At 51.7% G+C, this 15,265-nt stretch overlaps 5 protein-coding genes across 5 annotated transcripts; 2 read left to right on the top strand and 3 right to left on the bottom strand.

The window, feature by feature from the left end:
• Positions 1-1,312: 1,312 nt before the first annotated feature.
• STEHIDRAFT_161687 (uncharacterized protein) lies at positions 1,313-2,263 on the top strand (the record flags this gene model as incomplete). The annotated part of the gene is made up of 2 exons (XM_007309269.1): positions 1,313-1,343; positions 1,410-2,263. The coding sequence occupies 2 exons, from the start codon at positions 1,313-1,315 to the stop codon at positions 2,261-2,263; spliced, it is 885 nt and encodes a 294-aa protein (XP_007309331.1).
• Positions 2,264-2,739: 476 nt separating this feature from the next.
• On the top strand, positions 2,740-4,567 carry STEHIDRAFT_125076 (uncharacterized protein). The gene is made up of 3 exons (XM_007309270.1): positions 2,740-3,209; positions 3,272-3,452; positions 3,524-4,567. The coding sequence occupies exons 1-3, from the start codon at positions 2,787-2,789 to the stop codon at positions 4,120-4,122; spliced, it is 1,203 nt and encodes a 400-aa protein (XP_007309332.1). The 5' UTR covers positions 2,740-2,786; the 3' UTR covers positions 4,123-4,567.
• A 509-nt stretch (positions 4,568-5,076) lies between these two features.
• On the bottom strand, positions 5,077-6,012 carry STEHIDRAFT_66041 (oxidoreductase; the record flags this gene model as incomplete). The annotated part of the gene is made up of 1 exon (XM_007309073.1): positions 5,077-6,012. The coding sequence occupies one exon, from the start codon at positions 6,010-6,012 to the stop codon at positions 5,077-5,079; it is 936 nt and encodes a 311-aa protein (XP_007309135.1).
• Positions 6,013-6,914: 902 nt separating this feature from the next.
• On the bottom strand, positions 6,915-7,423 carry STEHIDRAFT_125077 (uncharacterized protein; the record flags this gene model as incomplete). Its single annotated transcript, XM_007309271.1, has 1 exon — positions 6,915-7,423. A coding segment is annotated over one exon (243 nt), but the record flags the coding sequence as incomplete, so codon positions are not given.
• A 2,544-nt stretch (positions 7,424-9,967) lies between these two features.
• STEHIDRAFT_171854 (uncharacterized protein) lies at positions 9,968-14,799 on the bottom strand. Its single transcript, XM_007309272.1, has 10 exons — positions 14,421-14,799; positions 14,306-14,317; positions 14,134-14,245; positions 13,707-14,065; positions 13,627-13,653; positions 13,477-13,540; positions 12,176-13,424; positions 11,615-12,071; positions 11,372-11,521; positions 9,968-11,286 (listed from the first exon to the last, which is right to left on the bottom strand). Exons 8-10 carry the CDS (start codon positions 11,952-11,954, stop codon positions 10,754-10,756), a joined length of 1,023 nt encoding a protein of 340 aa, XP_007309334.1. The 5' UTR covers positions 11,955-12,071; positions 12,176-13,424; positions 13,477-13,540; positions 13,627-13,653; positions 13,707-14,065; positions 14,134-14,245; positions 14,306-14,317; positions 14,421-14,799; the 3' UTR covers positions 9,968-10,753.
• Between the last annotated feature and the right edge of the window lie 466 nt (positions 14,800-15,265).

Below are 15,265 nucleotides of genomic sequence, written 5' to 3' on the forward strand. Positions count from 1 at the left end.
ATGAGAAAAATTTGGACTCACCACCGTAACTATCGGGTTCGCGTTCATCCGAGCATTCACCATCTCGTCGAACTGGTCCAGCATTGCGTCCAACTGAGACTCCAGAACTCCTTCCGCACGATACAACCTAATCAGGGCTTAATCGGTGGTGTACATGTTCTTGAACTCAGGTCCGTCGCCAAACCGATCGTAAAGGTTCTGGTCGAAGAGGTTGCCGTGCGTTTTGCAGGCCCATTGTGAAGAGGCTTTCGGGAGTATGGATGGTGGCGAGGTCGACGAGTTGGCTGACTCAGGTGAGAGGCACTATCTGCATCAGATAGTGAGGGGCTGGAGATACACGACAAGCATTACAAGACGCACCTTCGGTGAGGGCAGTCGCGCTATCGACTGTCACTGGCGCGGTCCGACCTGAGATGTCCGAGGTAGCTGTTCACGACGATGACCATTCATATTCTATGAGCAGAGAGAGTGCGAACGAGGAATTAGCAGGGGAGCTTTGAGTATGGTCGAACAAGGAGTTGGAAAAGTGGAAGGTTTGATGCCTTGGTTTCTCTAGGATTGGGTATTGGTTTATGTTCGTACGAATGTTTCTTTCCTGTCGGCATACGTATCATTGACTCGGTACGTTCCTCTATACAAGGCAGACGTCTCGATCACCACACTTTTCTCAACAAGACAAACCCGAACAACCACATTAACTTGCCCCGCGCTCCTGCTTCTCCCCCTAAAGATCGCTAGTCAGGGAATTATCGGGGTGTAGATACTATTGTCGGTGATTCACGGTCGCATTAATCTTTTTCGAAGATCGAGATGATGGGGAAGCGTAATTTGAGGAAATTGGTTGGAAGCAAACACGCGCAGAAGGCTATAGCTTCTGAATTCAACAAGGCCAAACAAACGCCACAGGAATGATTTCCCCTTTCGTGCGGCATTCGCCGATCTCGTGCTCTTGGATGCGAACTGCATGATCCTTGCTCGGAATTATGCAAGACTAGCTTGACTTCGGACTTGTGACCTTTTGATTCTTGGCATAAAGATCAGTCTCTGCGGACGCCTGAAGGCCTGAATCTCAGTGACCGGACTCATACGGCGCTGAAACCAGTACTGCCGCTAGCCCGAAACTCCTTCTGCCTTCCTGAACCATCCGCTTTTGCTCTGTTTGCGCTATGGATACTGCTGCACAACCCTGAAGATATAACCAGCACCGTCCTCAAGCTTTAGGAAAGACAAGATCAACAACTTCACCACCTCTCGAACCATAATCGTGATAATGGTGGTTCAACACGCTCATCGCGGTGAGAATGCATTCGCGATGTCTCAGAGACATCAACCGCTGTCTTCAAGTATGTACTCTTTCTCCTGCTCCAGGTATCAGCTCACTCATTGGCTTACATGCCCTGCTTTTGTAGCATCTCGCACTCCCTTGAAGTCAAAGACGAACACTGTGGCTCCGCCACACAGTAGCCCAGCACCATACAAAGCCGTTCCCATAAAGGCGACTGGGAAGACGGTCCTGAATAATGCTTTAGCTCCTCGACCCCTGGCCCCTCTCGTAGATGCTGCATCCACCTTAGCTCCTCCCTCCGAGAGTCCACATCCGAGAAGTGCCCTCATCGACTCGGGAATCAGGAGTATCCTCTCTTCGTCTTTGAATCAACAGACACCCAAACATCGAAGAACAAGTCTCAACCCCTCACCCCTACGTGATCAACTTTCGACTCCAAAGCAAGACATATGTACCCATCCCAAGCCCCAGTCCTCCCAAAATCCTAGACCTACGCCTTATCGACGACCCTTACCTATGTCCAGTACACGACACCTCAAACCTATCATTCTCTGTTCTCAACTATCGCCCGTAAAGTCTCCCATCTCTCCATCCACGCGCCGACGTCGCCTGCAACAACGCCACCAATACTTCTCCCGAGTCCAAGCCTTTCAACACGGCCAACCTCGCACCTTCATCCACGCACCTGTACTTTGGGATGACTGGATCCCCGCGGAAAGCGTTCCAGACTTCCAGGATATCGAGAATCTCGTGGTTCCGGAGTTGAGTGCTTTGGGGAAGTTGTCGGATGGGGATGCGAAGTTTTATTATCCGAGGGCGTGGAGGGCCAGGAAGTTGAAATTGAGCGCGAGGGGGACGAAGCCGTATAGGAGATGTGTTCGCGTTGCTGGTGTGAGCCCGTTTGCGCTTGTTTCAAAGGGCGTGAGGATACTCAGGGAGCGTCGGATGTATATGACTGGAGTTCCATATCAGACTTGAGGAAATGAGTAGGCGTCTGGTTGAATGCTATGGCTTACATCGACATACCGACGAAACTATATGTACAACAATGGCAATACTCTGCATACAACTGAAATTGTGTGCGTCAGAAATGAACAGAATTCCGGCCACAAAGTTCGGAGTGTGGCGACGCCATCCTGGCGGGCTCATCATCGTGCAGCATGAATCAGAACCACGTGGGGTGCTTTAGCTGCTGTGTGCTCTTTTCGGCTCTGCAGGTCTTCTGCTCTCTCGCTTCCACGAACAGCTCTTGTCAGCTCTTGTCCCCATCTTCTCATCGTCGTTGTCACTCACGACGACGCCTCTTGCTCAGATACTGTCGGACCAAGCCAGAAGAGTGTCTCAAGTCAGACAGCCACAAAGCCAAGCGCGTGTCTAAATAGCTTTAGGGCTGGTCTTTTCGCGTCCGATTCGCGTCGCCACGCTCGATCTCCCTCTTTCATTTCGCACCCATATCCACATCTGTCGCTCGTCAATCCCCTTGCTTCGTGATCATCTCAACATGCCTTCTCGAAAGACATCGAGACACTATTCCCCAACATCGCCGCCTAGTCTCTCCATGAGCGAGCTCATCTGTAAAACGCTCGACCACGACGCCACCGACGTTCTCATCGACAAATGGCTCGAACATCACAACGACGCGTACTGGGACTGGTTCCAGCGCGTCCGAGAACGGCGACACGCAGCTAATGTATCTGTCTCGCGGGCCAACGCCGAGGACGGTGGGAGCGAGTCGGTCCTAATGGGCGCGGGCTCGCAGCTGTTGCTCTGGAATAAAGGGGATTTCGTGCCGGAGAATGTGTTCATTAAGACGGTGGATACGGCGAGGTTGATACCACTGGATAGGACATGGACGACCCATGTCTATCATCATCGGTCTATGGAGGATAGGAAGTTGTCAATGATGCCTGTCGTGTTTACTATGGTGTGTTTCCGCTATCTGGATCGTCTGGAGTGGTGTGCAGTGGATCTGACAGCCGCGTTTAGCTACCAGAGTTGATGTTGCTCCGTGGTATGCATGATCACGGGTGTGATGATATATTCATAATCGTTACGGATATGAAGAGGAGCGAGATGGACATGGCAACGGAGTATTTCAAGCTCGTGTGCGGTCACACATTCGGTCCGACATTAAAGCAGAGCGCAGAACGCGAAATCCACTATCAACGTATATCTACCTCTTCCCACTCATATCACCGATGGTCTCTGACCATCTTGCTACGCTCTTTCGTTCCTTAGACATGAAACTGACACACGCACTGAACCGTCAACGACGAACACCCTGTTTCCCCCAAATCGACCTCGCCTTCCGCGCCATCCTACACGAACACCGACCTCCCTTCATCATCCTCTTCTCGCACCAGACCACCTCCTACTCGCAGATCTTCTTCACCCACCCGCTCTTCGTCCCCGCCTCCTCAATATACTACGACTTCCCGTCCGGCTGCCCAAATCCCTGTTGCACCGAAGAATGCGAGATGGTTCGATTTCCCAGGAGTGGGCTCGAGGGTGCCGCAGTGTTACCTATGAAACGGGGGAAGGGATGTAGATTTGGGAGGGTGAGAGCGAGAGAGCATTGTAACTGGATCGATTGCGATACGGTGTTTGAAGAGGAGGGATTGGTCATTGGGGGTAGTGCCGCGGAGGGTGGAAGCGAGAGCTCGCGGACGAGCGAGGAGGATCCGACGATAGGCGTGGTGGGGTATGGGGTGAGAGCGAAGGGCGTGAAGGCGCAGGTGTGCAGTAAGTGTCGGGTCGTTAAGTATTGTTCGGCAGAGCACCAACGGAAGGACTGGGAGGAGCATAAACGAGTGTGTGCGAGGCCGGCGTCGGGCTGATTTGTGGTCGTCGTGCCTGGTCTCTTTGGTCATCTTGCAGCGGTATATCCAAGTGCTTCCTCCAGTTTCACTGTGCATTTGCTATTGTAACTGTGTCTGTTTTTTTTTCATCACGGTGAACTGTGTCTCATTTCGTTCTGCTAATTATTGCGAACTTTGCTCGTTCCATGTTGAACTAAGGTTCCTACGCTTTTCTGTGATCGTCCTCCCTATATATCCGTTCTTCTCTCTTCCCCACTGTGTCATCACCCTTCTTGCTATGTGCTGTACTGTGTAGCACTAGTACTGTACGACTTGTTATTCTTCAAGGTTCTCGTTCTCGTTCTACATAGCGCCGTGGGGTCTGCCTGTATTTAGTGGCAGCAAGACTGCGTGCGCCGAAGCTGTTCTCACCTTGTACCATACGACCTGGGTGCATGTCGGATGCCCAATACGAATGTTTGAAACTTTGCAGGATGTCGGTGGACTACCCGAGCCGACTCACAATAGGCAGGATTTTTCTCAGTTCGACACAGTTTTGCCGGGCGGAACCAGAGACCTCTGTGGCGTCACAGTGGCCGGTGCATTTCTTTTTTTCTGTAGAACACAACTTTCGCAAGCGACTGTCAACCTTATCGAAAACAGCTGTAAAATCCAACAAGAACACGAGATCGGCGAATGCCGCATATCTTACCTGCGTTATCGAAAGGGGAAATCACCTTCCGGTGGCGTTTGTTTGGTGTTGTTGAATCCAGAAGCTATCGCCTTGTGCGCGTGTTTTCTTCCTTCCGCTTCCAAATCTCGACGCTCCGAAAGAAGATTAATGTGACCTTGAAACACTGGCAACAGCGCCGACATCTGATAATTCTCTAACGAGCTATATATAATCGCACAAGTCAATATTGATACCACGACACTCGTACCAACAAAAACCAATCCCCAATCCTAGAGAAACCAAGGGTTGTAGTTCGTCCATCAAACCTCCCACTTTTCCAACTCCTTGTTCGACCATTCCCAAAGCTTCCCCGCTAACTCCTCGTTCGCACTCTCCCTTGTCATAGTATACTTCACCCCTACAGGCCCATAGAACTTTCCATTCTCAAGCTGGCCCCTCTCCACCGTCGCACACCAAAGCTGATTATACGCGCCCTTGTCCGGATCCATCACCCCCAAAGGATTCGTCACATGCACCAGCAGCTTCTTCATGAACGAAAGGTCGTTCACCAGCCCCGTCCCCACCACGCCGGGATGAACGGAGACCGAGATGATCTCAGGGTAACGACGTGAAAGCTCGGATGCGTATAATATGTTCGCGAGTTTGGATTGACCATAACGGACCCAGGAACCTCCAACTGCGTCCTGCGTCGTCTTCACGCTATCGAACTGGATACCTCCGGAGGGATGGCCCCGATAGCCGGTCGAGGTGAGTGAGATGATGCGAACGTCCGAGTTCGGCTGTGATGCGGTGCGAACGAGTGTCGGGAGGAGGAGTTTGGTGAAAAGAGTGTGGGCGAGGTGGTTCACACCGAATTGGTTCTCGTATCCGTCCTGCGTAAGACCGGCGGGTGTGGCCATGACTCCTGCGTTGCACATGAGGATGTCGAGTCGGTCTGACGTCTCGAGGAATTGGCGAGCTGCGGCTGCGACGGACGAGAGGGAGGCCATGTCGCATTGGAGGAATGCCACTTGGACGGCGCTGGTTGTGTTGGATGCTTTGAGGGTGTCGAGGAGAGATGTGGCGCTTGTGGCGTTGCGGCCGGTGAAGTAGATGTGTGCGGGGTTATGTTTGGCGAAAGCTATGACTGACTCTTTGCCCAAGCCTGCGGTCCCTCCAGTGACGAAGATGACCCTCCCGGAGAGGTCAGGAATGTCTTTCGTGGGGTCGAATGTGACGCTATGACTACAGGGCATGGTGCGACAGTCGAGGATTTGGGCGTCGAGGACAGGGCTCGTGTTCCGTTGCTTTGCACCTCTTGTACTCACTATCGCACGGCACTCTGCCGCACTTCGGAATATATCGGTGACGTCTGACGCGTCGCTGCGGCATGCTCACCTGTGCTCCTGATCTCGGTGAAAGCTATTCGTTGTGAGCAACACTGGGATTCAACTGGGATTCAGCTCAAGGCGTCCTTAACGCCGAGTCATCGGCGTTACCAGCCGAGATAATCAAAGTGCACTCTTCCGATTCGGTGACGGCCAAGATGGGATTTACCATGGACCTAGTTGATGCATGGAATGGCATCTAATGGTGAGGCAAACATAATGGGCCGGTAGGACGGAGTAAATGGCCAAGGATGGGCGAGGTCAGTGAGCTTTGAGCATGTATTAATAGCATCGCGAAATGTCCATTATCCGTCAGGCCTTCGACACAAGACAATGAGGCGGTATGAACATCTCATGATTGTACTTTTATCAGGTTTTATGGGATCTTGCTACGGTTCGAATAGTGGTTATACAGGCTGTGGCAGCTGAACAAGTGGCGTCCCGGCTCGTCCCGAAAATCGGAAAGATTATAGAATAACCACAACTCGGAGCTCAGCAACGGCGGAGTTTCTACGTTCCACTAGATTTTTCATGACAACTTGACGTATCTTACGGAAAGGTGCGGGGTCTAGGGCGCCGCAAGAGGATAGGCAGTGATGCCACTGATGCCTTTTACTCAGGAGATGTCCACGACTTGCCCAGTAAGTACCTTTCGGCGCTTCGACATGCGAAAGGAGAGGCCTTGACAGTCATGATTATAGTACGTCCATCAGACTACATGTACAAATACAGTATTATCACATTTACATAGTGTCTTGTTACAAAGCTAGAAATACACGCTCATCGCACCAATTGTGGTTCGCACATCAAGACGAGATAATTTCTTTGGCTCGTAGGCAGCGATTGGCGCGCACGAGTCAAATCCAGAAGATATCAACGTCCTTCCAATGATTTACCAGCCCTCCAAAGCCTTCGCAGCAGCTCTAAGCTCTTCTTTCTGTTTGACTTTCAAATCTTCTGAGGCTCGAGACAGTGGATCGGAACGGCGGCGAATGGAAGTTTGTGGCTTGGGAGGAGGATGTACTGGTGCTGTGCTTGTACGAGAGAGGCTCGGTGTAACAAGGGATTGATGTGGCGATAGAAAGGCGCGAGAAGGGGTGGGAGAGCCGGCACGAGGGACGTCGATGGGACGTGGCCTGGTGGGCCCAGGGTTTTGTGGTATGTGGTCGTGATGATGGAAGTGAATAGGAGGGGCATGATGGTGAAGCGCCTGGTGAATCGATAAGGAGTTCGATGGGTGCGACGGACGGCACTGGGACGCGATTGCGTCTGATCGACCCATTGCAGCTGGGGGTTGACTATGGATGATAGGTGCACGGGGCGACAAGGATAACGAAACGTCTGTAGCGTCCAGATCTCAATATAAGCTTTATGCGAGGCAAACGACCGAAGAAAAAAAAACTACCTTTGTTCGACATATCCCTTTCCTTTCCCTTCAGAATGCTTCGGGATGGCCTAGAAGACATGTTTGGCCGCCCTGTACCGCCTACTATCCCGGACGTATGGGAGCGTCGCCTCGGGCTCGGCGAGGACGCTCTCTTTCGTTCACTCGGGCCTGCGAATCCTTTGAATAAACAGCAGGGATTTTGGAGCCTGGCATTATGCTTACTGGTGTCGAACCTGACACGTGAGCGATTTTGGCGCTCTAAAAGAGCTGTTACCGGGCGATTAAGTGACGCCATACGTTCTGACTTTGAGGAGAGGAAGGATTTGAGTGGAAGAGTTACAGTGGGAAGTTATATTTTGTTTGCAGACGAGCAAACGGCAGTGATGCGGGCAAAGGAGGATATACGATGATAATGACCGCTGAGATCATATATAGCCTTGTACAACCTGGCAAAAGCTGTACGGGGAGTGTGGGTGTCATTGCCGGTTCTAGCTTGTATGTAGATCGACAGACCAACGTCAAGGGTCGTGGAATGACCGAGTGTTCGTGGAGCGGCCGATTCCGGGTGACCACGTGGAGGACACGGCGTGTGAGTTGCGCAGTGTTGAACATTTATGGTGCTTGATCATGTTCTCTTTGCAAACGTTCTCCTTCGAGCTCATACTGTTGGAACACTCAAGTCTTGAAACTATCTCGAACTATTTCCGAAGAAAAGCTTAATAAAACCTTCAGATTCCGGTGAGCAAGTGTCTTCTTGTTTTCGCCTCATGTTCTGCGCTCGGACTTCTGGACTTCGCTCAGCTGGGACTCTAGCACAGCGATCCCCAGATCTTAGTTAAGTATTATACCTGAATCTGGATCACAATGCTCTAACATGTCAATGTTGCCATGATCAGTATGTTGTGCTCTTTCTCAGCTTGCTTCCTGATCGATCCTTCTTATGCAGCATGCCTCATATCTATCCCCATGAACACGCCTTCCCTTCTCACTCATGGTCTCGTGTGCATCTAGCTCATTTCCTTTCTTGAAGGTTCGTCTATACACTGCACTGAAGCCATTACCTTTAGAATTTCACCTCAACTGTCTAAGTTGTCGTTCAGGTTCGTCCATGGCCGAGAACACACTCGTACCATAACTCCTTCTATCTAATCCTAGGGCTCAAGCTTCCTCTGGGAAAGACTGGCAAGGGTGTCCTTCCGAGCCTTCCGTGTAGCCATGTCTCACGTCGGAAGCTATCAAACTCTGAACGTCCCAAGACCATCAAGTGTTTCTTCGGGTCCTTTGATCCTGCTATCCACGGATGGCTCGCTGGGGCTAGTCGGAGTCGGAGTCGTCGATGCCATTGTACTCGCTGTGGTGCGACACGTTCTGCGCTCCAACACCCTCATACCCCAATGGTATGGCATATTATATGTGCTCGCAAGCACTTCCACCTAGAAGTCCTTTGCGTGAAAGTTTGCTGCCCGGCGCAAAGAGGCTCCAATATTAGGACCCGCATCGGGTGAGCGGAGGAGCATCGCCGACATGTGGCGTAGAGTTTTGAATCTTCACCTTCATGCATCAGGTTTCGATGCTAGTAGGATCTGTGGCCCGTGGTGCTGCAACAGGACTCGCCTCTCCTCGAGGTCGTGTTCGCCACTGGGAACACAACGTTGCACTCCCCATGCCCCCTTGTCAATGGCACATGCCCTTTCTTCCCTCCCATCTTAACCTTCTCTCCGGGCCTGCTCGGGCCATGACCGGTTGACCCTTCGGTCAGTCGTTTCACATTGAGGCTGAAGGCGTGCTAGTCCACTCTCGCCTGTAAGCTATGGATAATTCAAATTGCGATCGATCGAGCTTTCCTATAGTGCGCGTTCGTGCCATTCAGGCTGCCGTGCAATAACCCTCACTTGTGAGTATCCTGAAGCTTGAACCTTGGGAAGTTCAGGCTTCAGAATGGTGTCCGTATGACGCATGTACTGCGATCTTTCATTCACATCCATCTCTACAGTGCCGGCCTGTCTGCGCATGATGTGACATCGATATGTAGCTCGGCAGGATACATAGGGCTCGCTATGCCCATGGGCCATGGGCCACCGATGTCTCCTTATGATGCAGCCTGCAGGTCGCTATCCACCACTGAGGGCTTTGTAGAACATCCGGAATACCACACAGAGACCGTGCGGCTGAGAGGACTATTCGTGGCAAGACGCCTGTATGACTGGAAGGCGACGTTGCCTTGGATTGCGCTTCGCCTTACTCGTGTGGAACTTGATAGCAAACACAGGCAGAGGATCCAGCGCGTCATCGCTATCTTGAACCCTCCTCCGCCTAGCACGGTGCACTCCTATCCTAACTATGACTTGGGCGTCTGCTTTGTGTGGCGTCATACCTTCTGCTTCCGAATGAGAGGTAGCTCGGAACGGAAGAGGGACACGGCGTTGTATGATGGGTGTGAAGTGATGGGATTGCAGAGCTTAGCGACCTACTAATGAATGCATGGAAGACTACGAAGCTTTGAAGTGTGGGGGTGAACATACGGGAAGAAAGAGACACCAACCGAGTTTATGGATGACATAAAAGAAGATAAAGGGGGTGAGGATGCTATGGCTACGAGTTACGAGTGAACGAGCTACATCTCGGGGGACCCCGCCAGAGGATCAGAGAAAGCCGCGAAAGACGGCAATATGTACACGTACAACGGTACAGACGCCTGGAGGGCGCAAGAGAAAGCGATGCGTAGAAGAGCAGAAAACTGACTAGTCGAGGTTAATATGGGATTGGAAAGAAGAGGAAAAATAAAAGGCGAGGGTCCCGCAGAGTGGGATGGGCTGGTGAGATGAGGAATGACGAAGCTCATGCGATGCGTTACTGCGATAAACGATTGAGATGTGGTGGCGTAAAGGCAGATGAGGCATAGTGGTATGAAGTTGCAGAAGGATATCACGAGGTAAGAGGCGACTAAGTGCGGTTTCCGATATGAAGATTAACGAGAATGATAGCAGGGCACGAATAAATGGACGATGCGAGCAGATGAAAAGTGGTGGTGACGGCGTGCAAGGTGGTGGTGATGGTACAAAGAGTGATAGAGCCAGAGGGAACAAGACGAAAACACAGATATGATAGCGTTTAGAGAGAAAGAAGAAAACTGGGGTCCGGCCCTGATCCCCGTCAGGCGAAAGGTAAGTGACGGTCCTCAGTACGTCGCTGAGACGCATCCTACAGACCGCGAGCAAGGATTCAACGACCATAGTTGGTCTGATACCCAAGCTTGAGCATCCAGGAACCGTCCGGATACTGCTTCTCAGGCGGCGTCCAGTCCATTCCCTGGAAGTACGTCTTCCCCCGTAACAGATCCACTCGACGCATGCCCTTCGCCTTCTCTGCGTCGGACTTCATCGACCTACATCTTTCCTCGAAGAAGTGCTGGCACTCCCGCACTCTTGGTCCGTGACTCCTCTTCTCCGGCTGCGTCAGTACGAGATTACAAGCGTCGTTGATGGCCTCGAATACATCGACGCAGCGGATCCCTGCCGGGCGCGAGACATATATTGGCCATTCAGGAAGCTCATCGCAGCGAATGACCATGTCCTGCAAGGCCGGATTCGCGGCGGGCTTATTGCGCTCGATAGTCGTGAGAGGACGTGGAGGGTACGTGTACAGAAGACGGATGTCTTCAACACGTTGAGAGATATCGAAGATGACACGCGCCTTGGAGATCTGGTGATTGTAGGGGAGAAGCTTCCAGTGGAGAGAGACTGGGGGCATGATGCCTACAAGGAGATGGTGAGTCATTTATAGAACTAATCTCCCGACAGAACGGCCATAGGGAGATGAAAACGGAGTTGACGAACATACCTAAAGGCGATGGACGATTGGGAGGTCTTGTAGCTCTGGGGTCGCCGCGTGGAGGCACAGACGGATAACGCGAGGGTTTCTCAGGACTGGAGGCGTAGCCGTCCAGTTCGTGAGCTCGAAGCGGTCTAGGTCTTACGAGGGGCGTATCCTCTATGGACGATCGCATCGTGTCAGCCAACACAAGACGACGAGCGTACGCACTAATATTGGATCACGGTCTATCAAGGGATATGAAGGACTCACTCTTCAGAATCCCTTTCGGCTTCGATGGTGCGGGTGGTCCTTCAGCGCTAGTCGTCGTCGAGCTTGCATCGGATGGGCGTCTACGATTGGCTGTGGACGTCGAACTGGTTATAGTCGATGCCTCGGGGGAGGTACAGTACCCCTCGTCGACACTGGGCATGCGAGGCCTCTGCGCCCTTATCGGCTTTGGCTGGGCTATATCGGCCCTCGCAGAGGGTAGAACTGGGACGGGAGTGCTACTCCCTACGTCCGGCAGCTTCTTCGTCCCTAACCGCGGAGCCTTGGGTGTCCCGGCCGGCGACGAGACTGAATCTCTTGTCTTCTTGAGCTTATTAAACATGATGAACGACGTGCGAGCGAGAATAGAGCCGAAGGTCGTGATGTTTCGTAATACGTGGTATAGAAGAGTGTCAGAGAGCGAGAGCGAGAGCTGAACGTAGGGAAAGCAGATGAGGGCCTGCAGACGACATAGAGGTCGATTGATCAGCTCGCGATAGCGAAGATCACGACAGTAGGACAGTGCGAAGGATGTAGAAGTGGAAGATAGAGAGTGCTACGCACCTCAATGTCTGCACAAAGTGGAACAGATGCAAGCGCAGCTAGACAGGCCTTCAGTACCGTGTAGGCCAACGGGAGCCCCACATTCCAAGTCCTGGTCCGACTTATGAGGAGAAACCAGACGCACGAAAAGGGAGGACAGTGGACTGGGGGAGCGTGGGGTAGGCGAGCCGAACGCGCGAGCCATTGGCGAGATATACGTCCTCGAGGGGCACACGAGGCAAACAGTCGAGGGCCGATGCCAATTGACCCGGGCGCAAAACTCTTTCCATACGCAGGCCTCGTGGTCGGAAAAAGTCGTCCTGGACCAATCGCAAGGTCGTGTGGCAAAAGAGTTCCTTTCTTCGACGTGCGTGGTTTGTCCGATTTGTCATATTCTTCTGGAGCTCCTTCGTATCTTTGCCACTAGCGCGCGCCTAGCCGGAGTCACGATCCTTCCCATGAGTCTGCTTTCGGGACTGTACTTTTGCGATACGGGTTCGGAACTGCAAATCGCAGTACTAGTGTCATGCATAGTACGCAGAGTAAATCCTTAACGCCTGCACTGCTAACCACAGTATACATAGACACAGAAAGACGCTCTGAGCTGTGAATAGGAAACAAGTATACGATGCAAAGCAGTGAAGGCGGGAAACAGGAATATCGATTCTCGGAGCAATCTTGTCAGAGGTCAAAGCGCTCGTAACTCGAGGTCCGACCCCACTCCGCTTGGGAAAGAGACGCAGTGCGTGGCTCTGATGGAACAAAGGACGACTCCACAGCTTGTGTGCGGGGTGCTCGGTCTGATGCCTTTGCATGAGTGGCAGAACGAGTGGCAAAACCAGAAAGCCACATACATAGGAGCGAAACGGAACTAGGGAATAAAGGATCCGTGACATTCGGGGTAAGGGCCATCGAGGCAAAGGAGCACACAGAATGCCCTGGCGGGTTTTCAACATACGAAGAGCTAGTTGCGAGAGGTTTCACAGATCAACTCCCTTTGGCCAGTATTCACAATATATCTGTTCCAGACCCGTGGAGGTGCAGACATGGAGAGCGACCGCCATGGTATGGATGACGATCTTCCCGAGCGTGCTCCGATACTTCGAAAACGATCGTTAGTACTTCTCCGCGTTGTTTTAAGTGACTTAATGTTCGCTCCTGACTTAAGAACAAACTCAGGTCTCAAAAACGCACGTACCATCGTTGCGAACGACTACTCTGTAGAGGGTGCGAGCCTGAGTTTAACGCTCGAAGTCATATAATCAACGACCTAAATAGCAAATCAGCAAACAGAGTAGGTCAGGAACAAAAACGAGGCTAACTGAACGTTTGTCGGATGATTGTCGAAACCGAAGGATCGACAGTAATGACGATATTCCTTTATCTCTATTTGGTAGTCAGTGACATGATCCGACGACCTCTGGAAAAGGGAATGGATAGGTGGCAAGCTTTCGACAGCCCGATACACGTACAACTGCAGAGAACGAGATCAAACTGGTCTAGACCATAGTTAGCCCGAAAAGTACTTGTGGATCTCGAGAAGAGTACGTACCGAATGCCCCGTACGTAGCGTCCATTGCTCGACATTTACGCCTATTTACGTCTGTCCAGCCTTATCATCGCTTTGAACAGCTTGGACCGGCTTTTGTAACAGCTGGCGCTATGCGACGAGCAGGACCTGTCGATGGAATCCATACGTCACGATCGTCCCTAATAAGGGAAGCTGCTATGGCGTGTCATTCATTTCACCTTGAAATGGCAACAGCAACAATCGGGCCTGCCAAACGTGGTTCTCCTGCACGGTACAAATAATCTCCATTCGACCTGTTTGGAGACAAAGTGAGTCAGTCGTGAGACGGCCTTTGTCTGAATCGCGAACGTCAAATGGGTCTATTTGGTATAGCGAGGTCACTGAAAAGAAAAGGATGTAATTAGACAATGGTCTCAGTGCATGCTGGAATATACGCACACGTACGCACCCCAAAGAAGCGTAGGAATAGACAAGACGGCGTCACACGGACAGCATCACAGCGCGGTCGTGTAACGTCTCCGACTCTATATGTAGAACCATTACCGGGGCATCGAAAGATACTACAAGACCAAGTCTCAATTAGGTTTGACCTCTTGAACGAAGAGGGGGAAGGGACTGGCGCTACTTCCAACCTGCAGGTTCAACGAATATGGCGATACAAGCAACAGCGCCTCATCATCAGTAGAGGTGCTACATCAAGGTGGAAGCAGGCTATGCAGGAAGAAGACACATTACCCCGACATCGAAAGATGCTCCAAGACTAGTTTGACATCTTGAACGAAGACGGCGGAAGGACGGCGCTGCTTCCAACCTGCAGGTTCGATGAATATGGCGATACAAGCGACAGCGCTTCATCATCAATCGATGTGCTACAAAAAGGTGCAAGGAGGCTATTTAGGAAGAAGAGATTTCTGGCGGCAAGGAATCTAAAGGAAGAGCAGGGAAGCCATGGGCCCTGGATAGTCCGGTGGCTAAAAGGAAGTTGAACGCAGAGTAAGGCGACACAACAGCACGGAACACATCCCAGCCGCGCAGAAAATGAACTTCCAAGCTGAGAAGTGGCCTGAACCGTCACAAGGCTACATTGACGGCGCAGTACCCCTTCATATAAGTGTAAGAGGAGATGGACGTCCCGCAGGGTCTCAGCGAAGTGAGGGTGGCGCGCCACACGCATGAGCGATGAAAACCGACTCCGGAGTCCGATGAGATCTGAGAAGCGCACTCGCTTGAATTGGACAAAGGTCAGCTACATAGAAACTAAAATGGTAGGCTGGCAAGACAAAATTCGAGGGACCTCTAGGGAAACAATACTACAAGGTCTGGCTCGAGAGTACTGGCGAGAATGAATGTCGGTCGACGGCATCAAGTTGAAGAAGACCCTCCGTTGAGGACATGTGGGATATTTCCCTTGTAGCATATCTAGAGATTGCGTGGCAGAAACTTACAAATTAATTATGATGGTTGTTAGTCGACATATATATGATCCTCAGAGTTGGTCGAAGTAAGGGTATTGTTGTGGGTCTTGATGAGAAAAAGCGCACGAGTCAATGGCAGTGGTCGGCCAAAGCCGGAGTTTAAAA

Source organism: Stereum hirsutum, assembly GCF_000264905.1.
Source record: "Stereum hirsutum FP-91666 SS1 unplaced genomic scaffold STEHIscaffold_17, whole genome shotgun sequence".
Classification (NCBI taxonomy): Eukaryota; Fungi; Basidiomycota; class Agaricomycetes; order Russulales; family Stereaceae; genus Stereum; species Stereum hirsutum.